Below are 25,810 nucleotides of genomic sequence, written 5' to 3'. Positions count from 1 at the left end.
TGCATCGGTGGCTTCCTATTACAGCACCACGCTGGAATTCACTGAGCTCTTTAGACCCATTCTTTCACTAATGTCTGTAAAGGCAGGCTGCATGGCTAGGTGATTGATTTTATACACCTGTGGCGATGAGACTGAATGAAACACCCGAATTCAATGATTAAGAGGTGTGTCCCAATACTTTTGTCCATATAGTGTAACTGGAATGTTAAATGTAGTGTGTGAATCGCTAATCTTTATGCACATAATGCCATAAAGATGCTAATCTAATGTGAACATTTCATGCAGATCAAAGGGTGATGTGCCTACAGTGCACACTTAGGACTAATAATCTGTGTAAATAAAATAGTACTAAGCTACTTTACATCAAGAAAAGAAACGCTGTATGGATTAATAAATGGAAAAAAAAACAAAACTTTTTTCATTGATAAATACCACCATCATCCAGTCACTGATTTGTCAGCCTGGGTCTGTGCTGTTTGTGTTGTCACATGACATGTCATAAAAAACAAATGTCAGAGTACTTTTGTGAAAAGGCAACTCATACAAGCTGCATTGTTGTAAACTGAAACGGACAACCAATAGGAAATACGTGCCAATCTTGGTGCTAAATTATAATACCAAATACCTCTAAACAGTTCTGTTGCTAGGATCCTATGTACAAGGACTTACAAACAAGACTTACCTAAAACATACTTCTAAAGATGCGTGTAAATGTTTCTACAGGCTGACAAGAATGTTACTGCAGGACACTACTACTTAGCTTTCATGTTACGGCCAAGACTGATTCAAGCATTGTAAAGCTTTCTGTGGACGAAACGTGTGTGACCTTTTTCACCAAAAACTAAAACTTCAGTGTTGCAATGTGAAACAACTCACTGTCAGAAAATATGGGAATGTTTTTTGAAAATATATTAAAAAAAACATAAGTTTTATATCCACTGTCCCGTTATTGATGTATTAAAGTGTGTTTCCTTCATGCAGTACTCTTTTTCACATCTCTGTAATTAGAACGTTGCAAATGTAACTGCATTTCTGGTAAGACGTTTTTCATAGACTGCATTTTGTGTATGTCTTCTGAACTGAACTGATAACTTTTGTTATTATTCAAACGTGCTTGCAGTCTGTCCAAAGTAGGCATAATTTTAGCAACTTTGTTTTGCAGCTTGCAAGTGATTCTGTAGCCCTACATAGTGATCAAGTAAAATGTTACTGTTCAATATAATGTAATGAAACGCAGTGAACATGGGTAAAACTGAGACGGCCCAACTTCAGTGGCAAATGACATTTGGGAATGTCTTTAACTATGGAAACAAGGTCCCAGTTGACCATAACTCTTGTAATACTCAACGGTGACTGGAAAAAAAGGTGTAATTCAGTACTGACAATATTGAATATGGGTTTAAACCAAGCTGACTATACTATATTCATAACTAGAACTAACTGTATTTACCTAATTGCCAGTCTCAGTGCAATGCATGGGAAGAAACAAAATGCATTGATGTATGCAGAAAGACTTATGACTGCTTTTTATTAGTAGCATCCACTCACGGTCAATTGGGGTTAAATAGGGTGTTAGAGAGTGCTATTCATATAAGATACTAATAAGATACGTTAAAGATGCAGCATTAATTTTCAACACAATCTGACAAGCACTGGCTGAGAAAGACTTATTTCCATTTTACAGATACTCCTAGACCTGCAAGCAACAATTTGAAAGTCTAAGCATGAATCAGCACAATAAGGCCCAATGCAGTTTGGGACAGTGAGGCCTATCAAGGCTTAAAGCAATGTGGGCCTTATTAACAGATAGATAAAAAAAACTGAAAGGGAGTCAGAGTTTATCAAAAGGCCTTCATTTGCCATAAATGAGGAGCAGTGGTCTTTTCACATTATATATGCTAAAGTTTGCATGTACAGAGCTTTGTTTAACATGCAAAAAGGTTTTGACACAAAAACATATTACAAAAGTTTCAGTTTCTGGCATAGTTTTTTTTATTTTTTTATTTGCAATGTTATTTGTTCCCCAGAGTTTTACACTTTGATATGCATGCCATCAGGAAGATCAATGCACACATAAGAGGACATTTTGGCATAGAGAAAAGAAGCTAAATACCTTAGAACATGTCATAAGATCTCCAAATTTTATGATTATTTATCGGTGCCTTTCAACAAAGATGTTCACTGAGTTTTATTCAGATTGACCTTTTCACCTCGGATAAGCTGTAGTCTTTGAATTAATAAGTCAAAATACCAAACAAGAAATTCAATCTCTGACATAAAATGTATAAATAGATTTTTTATAATGATCGTAAGTGTTTTTGAGTACTGTAGCGCCCCCTAAAGACTAATCTGGATGAAAATTTACACATCTTTTCAGAATCTCTATTTATATAACAACTTCAAATTGTGAGAGACAAATTAGCCAAAAATTAAAAAGGCACAGCTAAATGGTCCAAGGAGCACATTAGTTTGTTTTGAGTTTGTCTTTCTCCATAAAACTGCGGGTTCAAGCATAAATTGCCACACAGACATCTTCTGTCATTTTGACCTGTGAGGCCTAGAAAGGCCTAAAGTTTGGGCCTTATTTACAGACAGAGAACAAAACATCCAAGGAAGTCAGAGTTTATCAAAAGGCCTTCATTCGCCATAATTGTTGAGTTGTGGCCTTTAAAAGTGATACATGCTTAATTTCATATGCACTGGTCTATTAAAGTTTGTAGAACAATCTAAACATTGTCAACATAGATGTCAAAAATACTTCTGTGTATAAGGAATATGTTTATGTACAGATATAGATGAGCATGCACAAGTTTTTTTGACAGTAATCTTACTCCATACAGTTTCTCCTGAAAAATGCGTTGTCCAGAAAATACAGTCAGTCATGCAGAAACCTAACTTTGAAGGATTGTTGCTTTCAAATTGTTGCTTGCAGGTCTAGGAGTATCTGTAAAATGGAAATAAGTCTTTCTCAGCCAGTGCTTGTCAGATTGTGTTGAAAATTAATGCTGCATCTTTAACGTATCTTATTAGTATCTTATATGAATAGCACTCTCTAACACCCTATTTAACCCCAATTGACCGTGAGTGGATGCTACTAATAAAAAGCAGTCATAAGTCTTTCTGCATATATCAATGCATTTTGTTTCTTCCCATGCATTGCACTGAGACTGGCAATGTGGTAAATACAGTTAGTTCTAGTTATGAATATAGTATAGTCACCCATATTCAATATTGTCAGTACTGAATTACACCTTTTTTTTCCAGTCACCGTTGAGTATTACAAGAGTTATGGTCAACTGGGACCTTGTTTCCATAGTTAAAGACATTCCCAAATGTCATTTGCCACTGCAGTCAGGCCGTCTCAGTTTTACCCATGTTCACTGCGTTTCATTACATTATATTGAACAGTAACATTTTACTTGATCACTATGTAGGGCTACAGAATCACTTGCAAGTTGCAAAACAAAGTTGCTAAAATTATGCCTACTTTGGACAGACTGCAAGCACGTTTGAATAATAACAAAAATAATTATGATCACATCAGTTCAGAAGACATAGACAAAATGCAGTCTATGAAAAACGTCTTACTAGAAATGCAGTTACATTTACAACGTTCTAATTACAGAGATGTGAAAAAGAGTACTGCATGTAGGAAACACACTTTAATACATCAATAACGGGACAGTGGATATAATACTTGTGTTTTTTTTTTTTAATATATTTTCAAAAAACATTCCCATATTTTCTGACAGTGAGTTGTTTCACATTGCAACACTGAAGTTTTAGTTTTTGGTGAAAAAGGTCACACACGTTTCGTCCACAGAAAGCTTTACAATGCTTGAATCAGTCTTGGCCGTAACATGAAAGCTAAGTAGTAGTGTCCTGCAGTAACATTCTTGTCAGCCTATAGAAACATTTACACGCATCTTTAGAAGTATGTTTTAGGTAAGTCTTGTTTGTAAGTCCTTGTACATAGGATCCTAGCAACAGAACTGTTTAGAGGTATTTGGTATTATAATTTAGCACCAAGATTGGCACGTATTTCCTATTGGTTGTCCGTTTCAGTTTACAACAATGCAGCTTGTATGAGTTGCCTTTTCACTAAAGTACTCTGACATTTGTTTTTTATGGCATGTCATGTGACAACAAAAACAGACCCAGGCTGACAAATCAGTGACTGGAAAAGTCCATTTATTAATCCATACAGCGTTTCTTTTCTTGATGTAAAGTAGCTTAGTACTATTTTATTTACACAGATTATTAGTGCTAAGTGTGCACTGTAGGCACATCACACTTTGATCTGCACGAAATGTTCACATTAGATTAGCATCTTTATTGCATTATGTGCATAAAGATTAGCGATTCACACACTGATGGATTTGCTGATGAGTGAGACTATTGTACTTTGTGCTTGAGCTCTGCGTTAAACTGGTTTTGAACATCAGGTGTAAACCGAATACATTTCCTGCTGCTCCTGCCAGCTAACCAGCACAATTGTGAAATAGAAATGAATGCAACTGACAGCAAACCATGCAAACTAGACACACATGTAATATTTTTATTTTAGTACTCCATATGTACACACACACACACATTTTCTAAGCCACTTATTCTTCTGGGTCGTGGGGGGAGCTGGAGCCTGTCCCAGTGGCCATTGGGCGGAAGGCAGGAAACACCTTGGACAGGTCACCAGTCCAGGGCTCTATATGTACACAGATTGTCAAATAGTCAAAACAAAGACAACTAAAAAAAACAATCTGATTGAGCTCTACAATTGGACACATACACTTGTATTTATATCTGGTGTGTATTTTTATGACAGCTAGGTTAACATTAAGGTTCAGATTTTTCAAATCTAAATCATAAACATTTTAATTCTGATGTGTTTTGATCTGCTGTCTCTCGCTGCCTTTAAGCATCAGATGAATGTAAATCTAAATATTCACTTGGACACTTTTTTATGGCCGTATCAACTTGCTTATTTAAATTTTGTTGGAAACCAGAGAGCATTACAAATATAGAGACATGTAATTCACGCATTTAAATAATTAGCAACATGCAGAAATGTTTGAGGATTATAACAGAACAACTTTGATGAAAATCAGTTATGTTATAAGGAAGTTATGGCTAATTTAATCGTAAAAACTTATATCTTACTGCATGTGTATTTGTTTACCAGCACATCTTGACTGCTCCAACATGGCGGACATACAGGCATTTCACCTGAGATTGAGAACAACAGACTATGCAGTATACGTATTTATATCTATGTATTTACATCTTTGTATTTATATCTATGCTTACAGTTATATAAATACTTAACAAAATGGTGTCTGATTACTTGCAGATGCCTCCCAGAGGCTCAGTACTCAGGTGGGAGAGACCTCTGCTGGTACGAAGGGGAACTGGTGGCAACTGATGTGATACATAGAAAATAAAACAATATTAGAGTAACTTTGTTCACAATGTTATTTTCATATAGTGAAAAATCCTTTTCCACAAAATGCCCTTTTGAAACACCTCAGCCTCTGTCCTCACCAAAGTCTGTACACGACACTGCTCAGAAAAGTACAGATATATCTAGTAACTAGTTACTGAACATCTCTGCAGCAAAAAACAAACACTGTGTATTTGCTGCTTGTTTATTTATCCGTAGGTCTCCTCAGAGCACTGTTCAGCATCTGATCTACGGTTACTACTAATCATGGAACTTTTCAATTACAAGGTGTGTTTTGTGTAACAAATAGAGGGTAATAGTAGAGAGTAACAATAGAGGCGGACTTTAATTAAATTTCTTTTCAATCAGTGTGAACAGGATTAAAGAGAAGTAGGAATATTACAGCTCAGAGCTGAAACTGCACATCTAGTTTGTTGCAGTGAGCACAGAGGAGTTAGAGGAGAAGAAAGTAAGAGTATTATAAAAGGAGAGTTGCCTTTAAATGCTTATCTGAAACACTACATTTAACATTCCAGTTACACTATATGGACAAAAGTATTGGGACACACCACTTAATCATTGAATTTGGGTGTTTCATTCAGTCTCATTGCCACAGGTGTATAAAATCAAGCACCTAGCCTGGCAGCCTGGTTTTACACACATTAGTGAAAGAATGGGTATAAAGAGCTCAGTGAATTCCAGCGTGGGGCTGTAATAGGAAGCCACCGATGCAACAAGTTCGCAAACTTTCTTCCATGATCAACTGTGAGTGTTGTTATTGAACAGTGGAAGCGTTTAGGAACCTCAGCAACTCAGCCACAAAGTGTCAGACCATGTAAAGTTACAGAGCAGGTCACCGAGTTCTGAGGAGCACAGAGCATAAAAGACACCAACGCTCTGCTGATCAATAACTGCAGAGTTCAAACCTCAACATCAACACCAGCACAAACACTGTGTGGTAAATCTAGTTAACTCCAGTTAATATTATTAAATATTACTAATAACAGAGAATTAAGTTTATGGTGGTGTGAGTTTTTTTTTATATTTTGGAGTCAAAGAACAGTCAAAAAATGCCTTTGCCAGATTTATTAGGACAATTCATCAGACAAAAACAGGTTTTTTAATGCTGTAGAGAAAAATGATGAATTATGCAAAAAAAACATTGATTAAATGTTCAAAAGCGAATTGTAGCAGAAGGTAAAGGAAAGTAAAGAGTGAAACAAAGAAACAAGACATAAATCAGAGAGACTCGAGCATGATTTACTCCCAGCGGTTCAGTTTTCTCTCTCTGTTCTCAAAACAGTATTGTTTGGAGTCTGTGAGTCAAGCTGTCACCTCTCCACCCTTTTTCAAGTTAATTCTCTCACCATCATTCGAGGGATGAAGCCAATAAAATTGGAGTGTCTCCATTTGCATAAACTGATCTGAACATATTCAGACACTCATCAAAGAGAGCATGTGCTGTTCTTTTAGCACAGCCATTAACTTCTTTGGCACAACGTAACCTGTAATTTAAGAGAGGGACACAAACTCTGGGACAATGAGCTCCCAGGCTGTTTTTTGGGAAGAGGTCAAAAACCATTCTTGGCATGTTAAATACCAGGTGGTGGTTTTGTCCTGTTTAACATTGAGCTGCAAACTCGTTCACAGCACATCTACATTCAAAATCACACCAGATTATAGACGATTATACCATAGATAATATAGCTAATCACAGCAAATCAATGGATACATATTTAACCACAGAAAATCAATATATCGATAATAAACACTGGAGAGTGCAGACAGGACACAGTCTCTCTCAGTGGGTCCTCATTAGAACAGATAAACACAGATTTAACACAGTTAAGGTGGGGTGAATAACTCAGTGACTGGAAAGAAATGCAGAAGCAAATAAAAGCTAATCATGCTCTTAAAATGATGGTTCTTTGGTAACTGTAGATCCATGAACCCCTTCAAGAACGCTTTGCATGTTTAAAAGGTTCTCTGCATCGTGGATCGATGGAGATTGATGGAGAATGTGCTGTAGATGGTTCTATGCAGAAACCTTTTGAAAAGTGTTCTAAAAAGAACCAAAAAGGGTTCTTCTGTTGTTACTACATCAAGCTTGTAGCAACAGAAGAACTTTCATCAAAATGGTTCTGTATAGAACCATCTACAGCATAAACACTCAAGATTTAACACAGTTAAGGTTAATGGGGTGAATAACTCTGGTGACTAGAAAGAAATGCAGACGCAAACCGCCCAAAAAAATTAAAATAAAAGCTAAGTATGCTAAGGAGGTGCATATAGAAGTGAGTCATAGCAGTAATTAGATTGCTTTATATAGCAATTTTTTACAGTTTGACTACTACTAATCTCAATTGACGAGCTCATCTGATGGCCTCACAAGGAAATGCACATTAGCATTTACATCATCAGTTTTGGATGGCTGGTGTTGATGGCTGGTCAAAACAGACTTTCAGTTGCTGCAGCTGGTCTTTCACACTGTCGTATTCTTTCTGCCACACGTCCTCTGAGAGGGAGGACGGTTCAATCTCCAGGAATTTGTAGGCATCCTTGGACTGCACTCTGAATATCTGACCAGCTTTATTACAGGAGTCACCAAAAAATCCCCATATCTGTGAAATTGAACAAAGTGCAGGATTTTGTTGAACTTTGGGGCCACGCAGCTTCAACCACTTGACCCAACATTTGATTAGTATTTCATGTTAAATGTTAATGTTAAGGATGTGTTATGCTAAGAATGCAGAATATTCTAACATTGAACACTAGAGTTGGTGGGATTCACCATTTGCTATTGATGCTAAAGAAGTAAAGTTGTAATGTCAGGCATTCTTTCTTTTTTCCATTTGCACATAAAGATTATGATCTATTTTACAGCGGATCAGTGTAGTCGAATAGACATACATGGGTGTCACACAGACACGCAGATGTAGAAACTTTGTTTTTTGGTTAAAGAAGTAATGAGGTAAACATTGTAAGTTAGACATCTGCTATACCTGCTAAACTAGCAAGCTGTATAACATCTACAGCTTTATTCTTTTGTAGAGGAGCACTAAAACTGCAGTTGATAAACTGACAGTGTCTTATATTTTACCTCGATTTTAGGAATTCTTGTCATTCTCAAACCTTTTCAAAAGTGCATGTAGCTCAGTCTGCTACGATAAAGGCACATGACAGATGTTGTTAATTGTACAGACTAAGCTTCCCATGAACATGCACAAGGACATAAAGACTGTTACCTGTACTGTTACTTATGGGCTCAAAACACCATTGTTAAAAACTATTTCATTTGAAAAACATAAAGTAAAAATAACAATAACAATAGTTTTTGCCAAATTCAACAACCAAAAGCAAACCAAATCAGTTACTGAATGTCCATGCAGAACGGCTGTCTAATGTAATTTTACTTGCAGACTAACAGACATCAGTTACCTCTGAGGCTGTATGGATTGACTTCAAAAATTGATCCTTAAGGTCCGGATCATCAACAATATTTTCATCAACAAAGGTCTTGTCTTTGATGGTGCCCAGCAAGCTGTAGACGTTTTCCCAGAAGCGTTTAAGCTCATTAAGAATCTTCTGGATTTTAGTCAGAAAACGCTGGACTTCTCCAAGGTGGGTTGGTTCAGGGATAGAACCTAGCAAAAGCAGGGACAGAAGAAACACTTTATTTTGTAACAGGACAAAACATGCAGCATTACACACGTGTTCACACTGTCAGCTAAGCTGCCCCTTTCTATTTTTCTATTTTCTATTTGTCTTTTTTCAGTACTTAAAGCCCGACCTACGCCGCATGATTTTTAGCCTCATTTTAACCCTGACCTGCCTCTTATACAGACACTCACAGATTCTGTCCTGCTTAGCTTTGTTACATACGATTACAGAGGTGAATGAGGGGGACTTTTTCATTGCTAAAACTCATTTTCTGTCATATTCCCTTTTTTGCCTAGCTGTCTAGTGCGAGCGTCCTCACAAAAAAAGACAAGAAATTCTATAAAAGTTTTTTGAAATCTGTTAGGATTTTGAAGGCTGTGTAGTGTTCAGCTGGCTTGATTAGATGTTTTGTATTCCATATTTGAAAGATGTGTCAATCAGCAATATCACTACCTCAGAATCTTTTGTCATAATTTAAAGGCTTAATGTGTGATGATGGAAACATTCAAGCACAAACATACACTGACAGATAAAGACGCTCACCTTTGTCGATCTGTAGTTTGGCCAGCTTCATCCGCCAGTCGATTGTCTGGACCTGCAAGTTCCACTCTCTTTGTTTCACAGAAATCTTTTCAGCACTGAGTCGATTTAGTTCTGATTCAAGAGCCTTGGTTTTTTCAGCAACACCAGGAGCAGTTGCGGCATCGTAAATGGACTTAACAATCAGACCAATGAAAGGCACAATGGCAGCAAAGATGCTAAGGCTACTGCTTTTAGCAGCCGCATCTCTTACATGATTCTGGAGCTCACGATTTTTGGCATCAATCTGCTTCTCTATTTCTGTGAGCTGTGCAGTGGTTTTATTCAGCTCGGCATCAAGCTTGTTAATCTCGTTTGTCATTGCTTCAGTCTCCTGGGAGAGCTGAGTAAGTTGTTTTTCAGTCTCTTTCTTTTCAGTGATGATGTCACTGGTAGTCGTAGCCACATCTCTGTTGTGTATGTCATACCTGAATGTGAAATACTGAAGTCAGTCATGCAATGTCTTGTAGTCAGCGGTTCTCGAGTTCTTTTAGTGTGTCTGTTATATGAGCTTTATCTGTCCTCTGTACAGTTTGAGCACTGCTGGTTAGATTACATATGTTATTAACTTTTGAAGTAAAAGGAAGTAAATGCAAAAACTAACATTTTTTCTGGAAATTTGAATTCAGTTATTTTATATTTGTTTAATTTAAACATAAACATTCACAGCTAATAGCGGAAGCACTTTTTTTCTAACCAGCTAGGAGTCTTTCTCTTGCCGTTTAAGGAATTTTCACCCACTTTTCCTTGCAAGAAACTTCTACTTCTGCTATATTCTTGGACCATCTCACTCTCAATCAGGGCACTGTGAAGGCCATTCCTGGAAGCTTCAGCTTGGAGTTCTTAAAGTTGTTTGTGGCTGATTTAAAGTGATGTTTTAGCTCATTGTTGTAGTAGCCAGCCTCTTTTCAACTTCAGTTTCTTGACTATGTCACATTTGCTTCCAGAATGCAATAATATTTGTTGTGTTGCACACATGGGAGAAAAGAAGGGCTTCCATGTGAATAACCTTCGTTATTTCTTCTCATTTCTGTAAAGCTGCAAACCAAGAAAACAGCGATGCAGCTTTCTAACATGTTTTCAACACTGCACTGGAAGAGCTACACGAGGCACTCACGCATTTAATCATTTAGCTAAGCTTGGTTTTTCTCCATTAGTTTGCTTAATGTATCATAAAAGCTTCACAGGTTCATCAGTACAATGACAAAATACCCATTCATCAAGAACATTTTTTAAGAATCCAAATCCACATCTTTTACACAGATAGAGAGAGACTTATATCAGCAGAGCCAAGTCACCCATTCCCAGTAAGCTAACCAGCACACTTTCACACAGATAGAACATGAGGGCTTCACCAAACAAACATTTGTTCTTCATCATGGCACAAATTAATGTGGTTAAACTGATTAATAATGGTTTTAAAACCGTATAGTCACTTCTAGCTCTGTATTTTACAGGATATATGTATGTTATGCTGACCTGCAAACCAACAGAAACAGTTAGCCTCTCACAGTGTTTTCAGAACTGCACTGGAAGAGCTACGTGAGCTTTGAAAAAGGAGTGGGGGAGGGGCCCACTCATGAGCATAGCTCGCCCCCTAGTGTCTGTACAATGGAACTGCTTTCAATGAATGAATTAACCATAACTGAATGGACCGAGAATTAATAAAAATAAAAATAAAATGAAATAACTGTTGGTTCCTCTCTCTGTTGCCATAGCCTGGCCATATCACAGGTGGAATTCCTTCTTCCCTCTGCCCATGCAATGTTTCCTGTGCCACTGACTGCCACATGACCCCAAAGCATAATAGATCCTCCGCCACGCTTAGCAGTTGGCACCATATACTTTTCATCTAATGCTGCTCCTTTTCTCCAATCATACCTTTGGTGATTGTGGCCAAAGGGTTTCATTTTTACTTCATCAATTCACAGCATTTGTGTCCAAAATGTCTCTCTTAGCTGCATTAAAATTGCAGAAAGTTATTTTTAAAAATAGTCTGCTGGAAGGTTGTGTTTACTTCTTTTCACTTCAAAAATCAATGAAATATGTAATTTGGCCAGGTGTACCACAGTTTTGCATACAACTGAATATCAGACCAGTTTCCTGTGTCTTAAAGATGTGGGCATTTGACACCGACAATGAATATCAAAGTGAAACAGGGAAACTGAAGAACACAACAAACAAACAGCATCCCTCTAAAATCAGAACAGCAAGGCTTCGCAACATTCATACCCACTTCATGCAGATTTAATCTGCACAAATTTGTTCAAAATATACAAAATATGAATATTGTTACCTCTCCACCATCTTTTCCACATCACAGATAATTTCATTGATCCATGTTCTTGCTTTCTCCAGGAACTTTATGCCCAGTGTTGGTTTATTTTTCTCAACAGCGTGAGTCAGCATGGGAAACAGTGACGAAACCAAGTTCTGACTGGTGCCCACACACTGTGATGGATAGAAGATTGTGATATATGTAAGTTTATGTTTTGTCACATTTCAGCTGAGTAGAAACTGGTTCTGAAGGGGTTTCTGATGTGCAGAAACTGGTTCTGAATGGGTTTCTAATCAGCAGAAACGGGTTCTAAATGGGTTTCTAATGAACTAAAACTGGTTCTGAAGGGGTTTCTGATGATCTGATGTGCAGAACCTGGTTCTGAATGAGTCTCTGTTTACACCACACAGATGGATTTGAAAAAGTGTAACAGACCTTCAGCAGAACAGCTTCAGAGGATCCGAAGAGAAGTTGGGTCTCCACTGCTCGCATCCGGAGCAGCCTCTCCAATTTTGGGAATTTAGCCAGACACAGGTAGGAGAGGTGGTACAGCAGGGAGACCTGCTGAGACGACGGGAGGAGCTCCTCAATGAACCCTGTGCTCCATGCAGAGGTGACTGACACAACTTCTGTGATTCCCACAAAAAGAATATGTCAATAAATTCACTATAAAGTTGGTTAAACAAGCCTTAAACTGTGTCTTTGAGCGCTTGATAATAGACTTTATCAAATGACTGGTATTGTTTTACTTGCCTTTGCTGTTAGCCATTGTATTTAAAGACAGGGGGTTTGGTGTTCTGTGTTTTCCTAAAGATCAATGAAAATATTTTACAGGAGTGCTGAGAAATGTATCGTTCGCTAAATGTAAGTTTTAAAAGTGAATAAATAATAAAATATAGAGAGAATCTTACCTGTGGAGCTGTGTGGACTGTGCTTCTTACTGTGCTTCTTACTGTGCTGTCAATGCTGTGTTCTCACTGCTTTGCTTTTATACTGTAAATGTTCCATGTGATTGAAAAATGTGTGAAGCATAGTGTGCCTCGCCCTCGCCTTATTTGGAAATAGGAAATCTGATACAGTGCATTTCTGGAAAGTCAAGATAGTCTGAGAGAATAATAATAATAATAATAATAAAAGTTACATTTATATAGCACCTTTCACAAACCCAAGGTCGCTTCACATAGCATGGGCAAACAAACAAAAATCCTGCATTTATCATAATAAATCATTCCAAATAAACAGGTTCTCTCTTTCACATCAGTATTTGTACATGTGAAGCAGCTCATGAGCCTCTCCAATATTTCACTAACTCACTCTCATTTTTAGCATGGGGAGGATTCTCCACAAGAGGGCAGTATTAGTGCTTAGGTATCAGAAGCTTACACACATACATACATACATACATACATACATCATCATCTAAACCACTTATCCATCTAGGTTGCAGTGGGGTGCTGGAGCCTATCCCAGCTGTTATTGGGCGGAAGGCAGGATACACTCTGAACAGGTCGCCAGTCCATCACAGGGCAGACAGACAGACATACACAATCACACCTAGGGGCAATTCAGCATGTCCAATCAGCTGCATGACTGCATGTCTTTGGACCGTGGGAGGAAACCCACGCAGACACGGGGAGAACATGCAAGCTCCACACAGAAAGGACCCTGGTCACCCGGCCGGGAATCGAACCCAGGCCATTCTTGCTGTGACAGCGCTACCCACTGCGCCACCATGCCGCCACCAGAAGCTTACAATGAGAATAGAATAGTTTTCAGATTGCATCAGTCATCCACTTGGTTAGCTCTGTGTGATTTAAATTTTGGTTCCTGATCAAACTATGTAAACTTCATACAATCAAACATCTTCGCTGTAAATCTTCGCTGTCAGCAGTTCTGTAGATAAAAAAAACTGTAATATTAAACTGTCATATGATTCAAAGCCTTGGAGAGTGTTTATGTTTTGCCGTTTGTGATGAAGACCAGTCTACTCTTGCCTGTTTGGCTAAATGCAAAGCAGCGACTGCACTCATTTGGATTTTGCCACTCAGCATGCAGCAGGTGATGCAGCAGAGCTCTCCAGTGAAATGAATAGGAGGCAGCAAGGTGAAGTTGCATGTGGATGCACACCGTTAGTGCACCATTCTGAACTCATGATAAAGCTTAGATATAACTTAAAATATTGAATGCAGAAATAAGTCATTCATAGAGTTCAAAGAAAATTTAGAAATACTGCATAAAAGCTAAACACTGAAAATTATATTCAAAACTGGCTGAAAGTGTACATGCTGGGACACAAAACATGTGAACCTGTTGTTGAGATATATTAACACACAATATTTTTTATATAAAATATTATTATCAATGCTGTATTTATAGTTCAGTAATTCTGTAAGTATCTGTAATAGTGATGGTTTAGACCCAAGATAAAAGTAAACACAACTAAAAATGCTGCAACATTTTGCTTGGTTCATGAAATAAAAACTTTTCCCTTTTTTTATTTGGAGCTGGAGGGGTGCCGACATCTCAGGGAGCCTCATGACTCTGTTACCTTCTGTCTCTCCCTCTTAGTGAGGCTGTAATAACTAGAACTGCCGGAGTCTCTGCTGCTCTGTTAACCTTGTAATCTGTGATCAGTCACTCTTTACAGAACTGACTCTCCCTTCTGGACCGGCTTGACCACCATTGAGCTTCATGTTGTACAACGCTGTGCAAACCTAACCCTCATGAACTGACCCTCCTGATGATGCTGCTGCTGCATAAACTAAAACTAATCTAATTACCCATTGCTGCGCCTGTTTTTCCCTGTTTTATATTCTTATATTTAATACTAATGCTGTTTGCTATCCGGTGTCAACCAGAGGAGGATGGGTTCCCCTTTTTAGTCTTGGTCCCTCTCAAGGTTTCTTCCTCTTGCTCTTAGGGAATACGAGCGTTTAGGGACGCTCAGGAGACCCGGATTTTTCTGTAAAGTTGCCTTGTGACAAAAAGCACTATATAAATAAGCATTGACTTTGCTGATTTAGAATAAGGCAATATGTAAAAGCAGCATTAAAGACTGCTTCAAATATCTTTGAGAAAAAGCTGCTTATATACCGTGGGTGACATTTATTGGAGGAAGCCTACATGACAATTAGTCTCAAAAGTCCCTACTGCTGACCCTAGGCACAGCTATATCTGTAAACGGGCACCTGATATGTGGAAAATTCCACCTTTCCTACAATTCCTCAATGGGACGCATGTTACCAGCTCTCGAATCACATGGTTCAGCTAATATTCCGTATTTGGTGCTAAAGGCACAGATGATGCTTTAATGCAACGCCCTCAATCCTTAGTGCAGACAGTGGAAAAACATATGTTGGTGTTGCACAGTTTATACCTTTACATGTCTAACCCTAAATTTCTCTCTCCTAACTTGTAGCCAGTAAATATGTTGAGTTGAGCTTCTGCAATCTGCTTCTGCATTTTCTACTCTTGAAGTTCTATTCTTAGACTGACGTAATCCATCTCAATCAGTGACCAGCTGTATGCTCTGTTAAGCCAAAGTGGTTTATAGATGTGACTGTTCTTACTGTTCAAGCTTATTTAGCTGGCTTTGTCAGGACAATTCAAATTTTATTCACAATTTTTAAATTCTATCTCACCTTGTTTTGAAGTTTTTGAATACAACATCACAGAATGACGTCATTGCTGAAATTGTTCAATTAAAATGTTTTGAACTGATTGTTTTAAAAGACAGTGTGAACAGATAACATGTTATATGGGGAAAGTGGAATCCAGTATTTCAGATTTTAGGGTGCTTTCACACCTGCCTGGTTTGGTGCAGACCTATCAGAGTTCTTCTTTAGTTCGGTCCGTTCTTACAGGTGTGAACATTCTTCCCGTATTTGGGTGCTCAGTAAACAATTCAGTTCTGGTCCTCTAAAAATCGCCCTGCTTCCAAGTGAACCCAGGACCAGTTTGCTGCTGGTTGGAGCACATTGTGATATTGTTCTTGCAGCATGAGCTGCTACTAAAAATGACACATAAATGACACAAGCCCTTGATTAATAGCCTTAATACAGACTGATTAGATTAGATTAGATTAGATTAGATTAGATTCAACTTTGTCATTGTGCACAGTACAGGTACAGGGCCAATGAAATGCAGTTAGCATCTACCTAGAAGTGCAAAATATGGTATTATTTAGATATAAAGTGCAGAAGGACGGCTAGTAAAAAAAATAGATATGCAAGTATGAATATAATATACATATATACAGAGTGAGTGGAGAGCATACAATTAAGGTAGTATGTACTGTGAGAGCAGCATATGTAAAAGATAAGTATGCAGAGTAAACTTATATAGTAAATGTCGGTGCACATATGAATAGTGCAGTAATATACTGTGCAAATTTAAATACTGCAATAATACTAGGAAATAAAGTACAATAACAGTGCAGTGAGTGTAAAGATACAGTGAACGTGGCAGTGTGGAGCTCAGCAGGGTCACAGCCTCAGGGAAGAAGCACTTCCTGAGCCTACCGGTGTGGGAGCGGAGGCTCCCGTACCGCCTCCCAGATTGGAGGAGGGTAAAAAGTCCATGGTTCGGATGAGAAACGGATGAGAACCCTGCCCTGGCAGCACTTATGGAAAATGCTCTTAAAGTTAGGCTTAGGATTAGGGCCAGGGTGAGGGTTAGGTTTTGGGTAAGGTTGATATGATTAGGTTTTGCGGAATGGAAGTAACATATTAACAATACATCTACTTAATGTAAGTAATGTATCAACAGAACATCTACAAGACATTTACTTCAATATATTCAGATGTTACATATATATATATATGATTTCCTTAGTGATTTCCTGGGTGTCCATTAGTCAGTTTCACACAGAATGTAGACGGACACACGAATCCACCAGCTCCACACGGTGAGAGGCAGATGACGTGTATCTTAGCCCCTCTTCATCGGCTCATAACTCCGGATGTGAGTCTCGTATGATCTTGTGATAAGATGGAATGGAAAGGGCGACTCTACAGATTCAGGAAGTGTCTGAACTGGATTTCTGCACTGTATTATCACAAACAGTAAGAAATAGATATAAAAACATTAAATCTGATTCATGGGTGAGTTTGTGGAATCCAGAGTGTTAAATGTTAACATTATACACTAATCAAATGATGGGTAAAGTGGTCTAAGTGGACCCAGTGTGTCCCCAAAGAATCCACTTCTCCTCTGACTGTTGTAATTTGTCACATTTTCACAGATTTGGGAAGCGTTTGGTCAGTCCTGTGGGAGAGCTGTTCAGATATTCAGAGTGCAGTCCAAGGATGCCTACCGTTTCCTGGAGATCGACCCGGCCTCCCTCTCACAGGCTGTGTGGCAGAAAGAATACGACAGCGTGAAAGAAAGGCTGCAGCAGCTGAAGGTCTTTGACGACAGCCCTAAACTAGCCATCCAACAGTAAAGATGTAAAAGCTGATGTGCCTCTCCTTCAGACGAGCTCGTCAGTTGTGATTATAAGGAGTCACACTACACCCTTAAAAACAGAGGGTTCTTCAAGGGTTCTTTAGTAAAGGCAGTGGTTCCATATAGAACCTTAAACACTCAAAGAACCCTCTGCATGATTAAAGGGTTCTTTGCATGGTGAAATTGTTCTTTGCATTTATGGAGAATGTGCTGTAGATGGTTCTATACAGAACCGTTTTGATGAAGGTTCTTATATTGCTACAAGCTTGATGTAGTAACAACAGAAGAACCATTTTTGGTTCTTTTTAGAACGCTTTTCAAAAGGTTTCTGCATAGAACCATCTACAGCACATTCTCCATCAATCTCCATCAATCAACGATGCAGAGAACCTTTTAAACATGCAAAGCGTTCTTGAAAGGGTTCATGGATCTACAGTTACTAAAGATCCATTGAAGAACCATCTTTTTTAAGAGCATAATTAGCTTTAATTTGTGTCTTGAGTGTTTATCTGTTCTAATGAGGACCCACTGAGAGAGAGATTGTGTCCTGTCTGCACTCTCCAGTGTTTATGTATTCATTCTCTGTGGTTAAATATGTATCCATTGATTTGCTGTGATTAGCTATGTTATCTATGGTATAATCGTCTATAATCTGGTGTGATTTTGAATGTAGATGTGTTGTGAGCGAGTTTGCAGCTCAATGTTAAACAGGACAAAACCACCACCTGGTATTTAACATGCCCAACATGGTTTAGACCTCTTCCCAAAGAACAGCCTGGGAGCTCATTGTCCCAGAATTTGTGTCTCTGTCATCTTTTGGTTGTGCTATATCAAAGGTCAGCAACACGTGACTCTTTTACTGCCCTGTTGTGGCTCCACAGCTGAATCAGATTTGTAGGTAAAAATAAAATAATCCTCCTTTACAGTAAAATAAAGCTCTGCTGATCGTTCAACACAGTTTAACAATAAATGGTCTTAAACTCTGGAGTTAATGTAGAACTGCTAATTCACCCTTTAACCCTCAAGTTTGGCATGCAGACTGCTGGTCAGTGTTTATAATCACTCCAGCTGGTTTCCCGATATGTTTAATCTGCATGGAGAAACTGGCAAACACTAAAGTCGTGAAGTCAGTTTCTCATTCGAATTTTCCCGTTCCACCTTAAAACAGTGCCACGGTAAAATTTTGGCATCTCAGGCACCATTTAAGGTGGAATGGGAAAATTCGAGCAAGAAGCTGGTGAACGAGAAGCAACTTCAGCCTCATAAATCAAAAAGTTTTCTGCTGGAGATGTGAGAAAAGCAGCTATAGCTGAGCTAAAGCTTAAAGCAGAGCAAAGTGAGTCTGTGTTTTCATTTATATGATATTTGTTTAGCCTACACTAGCACATCAGCACATACTGAGACATATTTACCAGCCAAAATGTAAAAATGGACATAAAATGTTGGGTAACACTTTCTTTGAAGGGTGTCTACATGACACATTCATATCACCTTACATAAACACTTCATAACATGTTCATGAATGCTTAAATCAACATTCATAAACTGTACATGTTTTACATGATATTAATATGGACTACTATGTCATTTTACCGAAAGATGTTTTTCAAAATAAAAGTCCTCATTTTATTTATTGTTTTCAGTGAAACTCCTCGTTTCTGGACTGTCAGCATAAAATGACCTGGCTTTATCCCTTTGGACAGAAAGTGTTTTGACAATTTTTTGCCTAGACTTTCAACTTTTTTTTTTTTCTCAAGCTTTTGTATTTTGCAATATGCTATTCTTTCTGCTGTTTACACTAATTATTCATATATAAAATGTACTGTTCATTCAACACTCTATACATTATTGTGGAAAATGTTACTTAAACTAAGTTTAACTTTCTTGGGGTAAATGCTAACACTGTTATCCCAATTACTTTGGACGTTTATTTTTAGTGATGTTCTTCCTCACTTACGGTTTTGGAGAAGGCACAAGTATAACTGTGCATTGGTTATCCTGAGTAACTGAGGTTAAATGTGACAAGCACTGTTATCACAAGGAATGATTCCTTTTTTGGCATTAACAAGTACAATCAAGTGGTGCCTCTTTGACTTCCTCACTCAGGGTGCTGATAGTTTTGTAAGAAGTGTCCTTTATAAATTTGCCTTGCTTTGCCTTCACCATAACAGTGATGGAAGCCACGTTATCCTGACTAAAGTGCATGTTACATGAATGGATGGATCTTGAATGGAATGGATAAGTATTATGGACCTGTCCCACCACCACACAAAGTTTGAGACTTTAAGTTGATTGACTGTTCATAGCATATTTATGAGTAATTCACTGTCCATATAGTAAAGTGACATGCAAAGCAACATTCATAAGTTAAAGGGTAAATTAGCAGATATAGGCTATATTAACTCCAGTGTTTAAGACAGTGTTCATAGTTGAAACTGTGTTGAACGATCAGCAGAGCTTTATTTTACTGTAAAGGAGGATTATTTTATTTTTGCCTATTTTGCAGTTCCATGTTCAGAAGAGTTTGTAGTTTCCTGATTTGATTTTGAGCAGCATGTTTAAGTGCCTGTTCTGAACAGAGGTCTTGGCAATAAAAAAAGGACCTTCCTACTTGTGGTGTTTATTGACTCCTTTTCACAGTCATTGGGTCTTGCTGCAAAGGTAAGGAAAATAATTGTAGAAATTTAATTGTAAATCACTTATGAATGCTGCTTTGCATGTCACTTTACTGTATGGTATATTAACAGCTTCTTAAAATGCTATGAATCACTTATGAATGTTGCTTTGCATGTCACTTTACTATATGGACAGTGAATTACTCATAAATATGCTATGAACAGTCAATCATCTTAAAGACTCAAACTTTGTGTGGTGGTGGGACAGGTCCATAATACTTATCCATTCCATTCAAGATCCATCCATTCATGTAACATGCACTTTAGTCAGGATAACGTGGCTTCCATCACTGTTATGGTGAAGGCAAAGCAAGGCAAATTTATAAAGGACACTTCTTACAAAACTATCAGCACCCTGAGTGAGGAAGTCAAAGAGGCACCACTTGATTGTACTTGTTAATGCCAAAAAAGGAATCATTCCTTGTGATAACAGTGCTTGTCACATTTAACCTCAGTTACTCAGGATAACCAATGCACAGTTATACTTGTGCCTTCTCCAAAACCGTAAGTGAGGAAGAACATCACTAAAAATAAAACGTCCAAAGTAATTGGGATAACAGTGTTAGCATTTACCCCAAGAAAGTTAAACTTAGTTTAAGTAACATTTTCCACAATAATGTATAGAGTGTTGAATGAACAGTACATTTTATATATGAATAATTAGTGTAAACAGCAGAAAGAATAGCATATTGCAAAATACAAAAGCTTGAGAAAAAAAAAAAAAGTTGAAAGTCTAGGCAAAAAATTGTCAAAACACTTTCTGTCCAAAGGGATAAAGCCAGGTCATTTTATGCTGACAGTCCAGAAACGAGGAGTTTCACTGAAAACAATAAATAAAATGAGGACTTTTATTTTGAAAAACATCTTTCGGTAAAATGACATAGTAGTCCATATTAATATCATGTAAAACATGTACAGTTTATGAATGTTGATTTAAGCATTCATGAACATGTTATGAAGTGTTTATGTAAGGTGATATGAATGTGTCATGTAGACACCCTTCAAAGAAAGTGTTACCAAACGTTGTGACTCCCAAGGTGGTTTGATTTTTGTTGAAAGGACAAAATGACTCTTCTTAACATTTGGGTTGTGACCCCTGTCCTAAAAGAACAGAGCTAACAGTGCTATCTTTGATGAATGTCCAAATATTTTCAGATTAGTGTATGCAAATGGAAACACTTGTTTTATTTGCTTAGTCCCATTAATGATGGTGAGAGGATTAGCTTAAAAAGCTGAGAGATTGGCAGTCCGCCGCACAGAGCGGGAAGAAGGGCGACAGGCTTGACCCTCAGCCAAGGCCAAACAATAGTGTTCTGAGAACAGAGAGAGGCTGAGCTGCTGGGATTGAGTCATGCTCGAGTCTGATTTATTTCTTATTTCTTTATTTTTCCTCTTTATTTTCCTTCACCTTCTACTACAGTTTACTTCAATGCTTTTTCGTGATTCATCGTTTTTCTCTGCAGCATCGAAAAACCTGTTTCTTGTCTGACAATTCTCTGAATAAATCTGACAAAGGCATTTTTGAACTGTTTCTTGACTCCAATGAACAAAACTCTTACACCACCACAAACTTAATCCTCTTTGATTACTAATCTTTAGTGGTATTAACTGGACTTAACTGGAATTTCCAATATATTGTTTCAGTAAAGCATCTAAAAGCATCTCTCCTTTCATAAGACTCCTACTATCTTTCCCTCTGATCACACCAGAGCTCACCGCAACAGTCTAGATGTGCAGTTTCAGCTCTGAGCTGTAATATTCCTACCTCTCTTTAGTCCTGTTCACACTGATTGACAATAAATTCCTCTATCATTACTGACATCACTGTTGAAGACTTATTTAGACTATTCAGAAATATTTATTTTACTATCTCTGTAAAATGTATTTGTGTGGGTAGAATTCTGTCTGAATGTGTCTATTTTGATATAGCACAGACACTGCTTTCTGTACCACTTTTTTCATAAAAAAAACTTTTCAGGCACAAAAAATAACCCAGCCCGGGTTTCTCTTTGTTGGCGATGTTCAGTCAGCATCCTAGGTTCACGTTTCAAGTTTGTCAGGACATGTGAGGCTCAGCTAATCACTCTACAGAAAGTAAATAAGTAAAAATAAAGATACAAGAAAAACAAACTGAAATATATTAAATATACACAAAATATAGAGACAATATACATTTTAATGTGACTTATGTGACTTAGTGTTATTATTCTTTAAAGTGAATTAGTGTTAGAGTGTTATTGTCCATAGCAGAGATGATATGATATAATAATAATGCTGACAGAGTGACTGAGTGAAATGGTAGTTGGTGAAGGACCCACAGCTTCACAGCTTGTTCAGAAGCCTGACAGCCTGTGGGTAGAAACTGTTCATTAGCTGGGTTGTTCTAGCCTGTATGCTGCGGAATCTCTGGTGAACAGGCTGTGTTCTGGGTGACGCTGTCTGACTGGATCTGTTTGATCATCCTGAGGCAGCGGGACTGATAGATGGCTGGTAGTTTGTTGCCTATGATGGCTTCTGCCGTCCTCACCACTCCTTTAAGGGCCTTGCGGTCGTAGGCAGTGCAGCTGCTGTACCAGACAGTGATGCAGACCGTGAGGAAGCTCTCTATGGTGCATCTGTAGAAGTTGGTGAGGATCTGAGGAGGCAGACCAAACTTCCTGAGCCTATGCAGGAAAACGAGACGTTGACGGGCAGATCGATAGTGTTGGTGTGGATGGACCAGGTGAGGTCATCAGTGAGGTCATCACTGAGGTGTATGCCGAGAAACTTCACACTGCTGACTCTCTCCGCTTCGGCTCCATTGATGAACAGGGGAGAGTGACCACCTCTCTGCCACTTCCTGTAGTCCACGATCATCTCCTTTGTTTTGCTGATGTTGAGACAGAGATTGCTGTCATGGCAGCACTCTGACAGAGCGCTGACCTCGTCTCTGTAGGCTGTTTCATCTCCATCAGTGATGAGGCCTAGGATGGTGGTGTCATCAGCAAACTTGAAGATGATGTTAGATGTGTGTTTGGCTACACAGTCATGTGTATACAGGGAGTACAGGAGGGGGCTGAGCACATATCCCTGGGGAGCACCTGTGCTCAGAGTTCAGTTACCTTTTTATTTTGAACCCTACAACAGCCTCACTACGTCTCAGTCTGCACAATACAGTACTACATACCACACAATTCATAACTATATGATATTAATACAGTGGTGCCTTGATTTAATACATTTTTCAATGTAGCACAAATAAGAAGTGTCTGAAAATGTGCCTCATGTTAACAAAGTTTTCATTTTCAGTTTATTACAGTGTTCAACTTTATAAAAGTTAGGTGTTCCTCACTAACTAGCATGTAGTCACAATACAATGATACAATCTGATATGCAGCGATATAATACAACTCCATTTCCAAAAAAGTTGGGACGCTTTGAAAAATGTAAATAAAAACAAAATGCAATGATATGCAAATCATTTAAACCCTATATTACATTGAAAGTAGTATAAAGACAACATATCAGATGTTGAAACTGAGAAATTTTATTGTTTTTTGAAAAATATATGCCAATTTTGAATTTGATGCCAACAACACATTCCAAAAAGGTTGGGATGGAGGCAACAAAAGGCTGGTGATGTTGTATAATGCTAAAAACCACCTGGTGGTTCATTGGCAACAGGTCAGTAACATGATTGGGTATAAAAGAGCATCTCAGAGAGGCAGAGTCTTTCAGAAGTAAAGATGAGGAGGGGTTCACCACTCTGTGAAAGACTGCACGAGCAAATAGTGAAACAATTCAAGAATAACGTTTCTCAACATAAAATCCATAAAAAGGACTTCTGCTTTTCATCATCTACGGTACATAATATCATTAAAAGATCCAGAGAATCTGGAGAAATCTCTGTATGTAAGGGACAAGGCCAAAAACCAGTATTAGTATTTGCTGGTCATGATCTTTGGGCCCTCAGGCAGCACTGCATTAAAAACAGACATGATTCTGTAGTGGAAATCACTGCATGGGCTCAGAAACACTTCTGAAAACCACGGTCTGCGAAAACAGTTTGTCGCTGAATCCACAAATTCAACGCAAAGAAGAAACCACATATAATCAGGATCCAGAAACGCCGCCGTCTTCTCATAGCCCAAGCTCATTTAAGATGGACTGAGGCGAAGTGAAAAAGTGTTCAGTGGTTCGATGAATCAAAATTTGAAATTTATTTTGGAAATCATGGATGCTGTGTCCTCTTGGCTAAAGACTACTCAGCTTATTATCAGTGTACACTTCACTTCATGATGGTATAGGGGTGCATTAGTGCACATGTCATGGTTGACGTGCAGATCTGTGAAGACACCATTAATGCTGAACGATATATACATGTTTTGGCAACATATGCTGCCATCCAGACAACGTCTTTTTCAAGGAAGGCCTTAATTATTTCAGCAAGATGATGTCAAACCACATTTTGCATGTATTACAGCAGCATTGCTCCATATTAAAAGAGTCCGGGTGCTAAACTGACCTGCCTGCAGTCCAGACCTGTCACCACTGAAAACATTTGGTGCATTATGAAATGAAAAATCCGACTGAGTGGTTGAGCAGCTGAAATCCTGTATGAAACAAGAACGAGAAAACATTTCACTTCCAAAACTACAGCAGTGTCTCCTCAGTTCCCAAACGAGTGTTGTTAAAGAAGGAAGATGAAACACAGTGGTGAACAGGCCCCTGTCCCAGCTTTTTTGCAATGTGTTATTAGCATCAAATTTAAAATGGGCACATATTTTTCAAAACAATAACATTTCTCAGTTTCAACATTTGATATGTTGTCTTTGAAGTATTCTCCTTTAAAAATATGTTTTACATGATTTGCACATCATTGCATTCTATTTTTATTCATTCTGACATATTTTATTTTATTGATTCTGCACAGCCTCACAACTTTTTTGGAAATGGGGTTGTACAACAAAAAGTTAAAAATTTGTGAAATGACCGCAAAATACAGTGATGGGTGACCAAACGTTCTTCTCATTGAGCGGACAGTGGTTGCTTGGCAACGATAACCATACTCTAAAGGAACTACATTTCTTGGCAGAATACAAATTATTTTTTTAAAAAGTGTGTATTTATTATATTTTATGTTGGCTGAAATTTTATAAAAGCAATAAGCCACAAGGGAGTTTTACTCCACTTCACGTCGTGCCTAATAACACCCTTCCCCATGACACAATCGCAGTAACACACGGCCTCTCATGGCTGATTTGCTTTATTATAACAGGCTGACTGATAAAAATCCATCTGAAGTAGAACTACACTGTCGCTTCATAGAACTAGATTTTGTTTGTGACCCAGCAAACATGTCTCGCATGTCACTAGTCTTCCCTTGGGGCCACATCCTCTTCTTGGAGCAGAAAGATTGAGTGCTGTGTCCTCCTCACCATAGCTGCAGATCCCTTCACAGCTACCGGCACCAATCTTTGCACTACCTGGTGGCGGCAACAGCAGTGGCTGTGTTCCACTTTTTCCACTGACCACCACATATTCAGCCAGCAAAAATGCTGCACATGTGCACTGGAGACCCTCCTCTAGGCCTCGACAATCCTCGCTGCTGGCACCTGCTTAAAACATTGTTTGTGGGCAATGACCACTGTCGGCAGGTAGCCACACTCCTCCGCCATCAGGACCTCGCCAGCTGCTTCCTCATCAGTCCTCAGTGTGTTGCCTTATCCCTCACAATCTCCAGCTGGGCTCGTTCTT

The 25,810-nt window shown here is 38.4% G+C and overlaps 1 protein-coding gene across 1 annotated transcript; it reads right to left on the bottom strand.

Annotated features, from left to right (window-relative positions):
* Positions 1–7,854: 7,854 nt before the first annotated feature.
* Positions 7,855–12,887, bottom strand: LOC118803690. The gene is made up of 7 exons (XM_036564159.1): positions 12,866–12,887; positions 12,708–12,761; positions 12,390–12,583; positions 11,973–12,127; positions 9,641–10,104; positions 8,876–9,081; positions 7,855–8,058 (listed from the first exon to the last, which is right to left on the bottom strand). Exons 2-7 carry the CDS (start codon positions 12,721–12,723, stop codon positions 7,855–7,857), a joined length of 1,239 nt encoding a protein of 412 aa, XP_036420052.1. The 5' UTR covers positions 12,724–12,761; positions 12,866–12,887.
* Between the last annotated feature and the right edge of the window lie 12,923 nt (positions 12,888–25,810).

This window comes from Colossoma macropomum, unplaced genomic scaffold (genome assembly GCF_904425465.1).
Source record: "Colossoma macropomum unplaced genomic scaffold, Colossoma_macropomum, whole genome shotgun sequence".
In the NCBI taxonomy this organism is placed as follows: domain Eukaryota; kingdom Metazoa; phylum Chordata; class Actinopteri; order Characiformes; family Serrasalmidae; genus Colossoma; species Colossoma macropomum.
The sequence above is the reverse complement of the archived record's forward strand: the minus strand, read 5'-3'. Positions and strand labels throughout refer to the sequence as shown.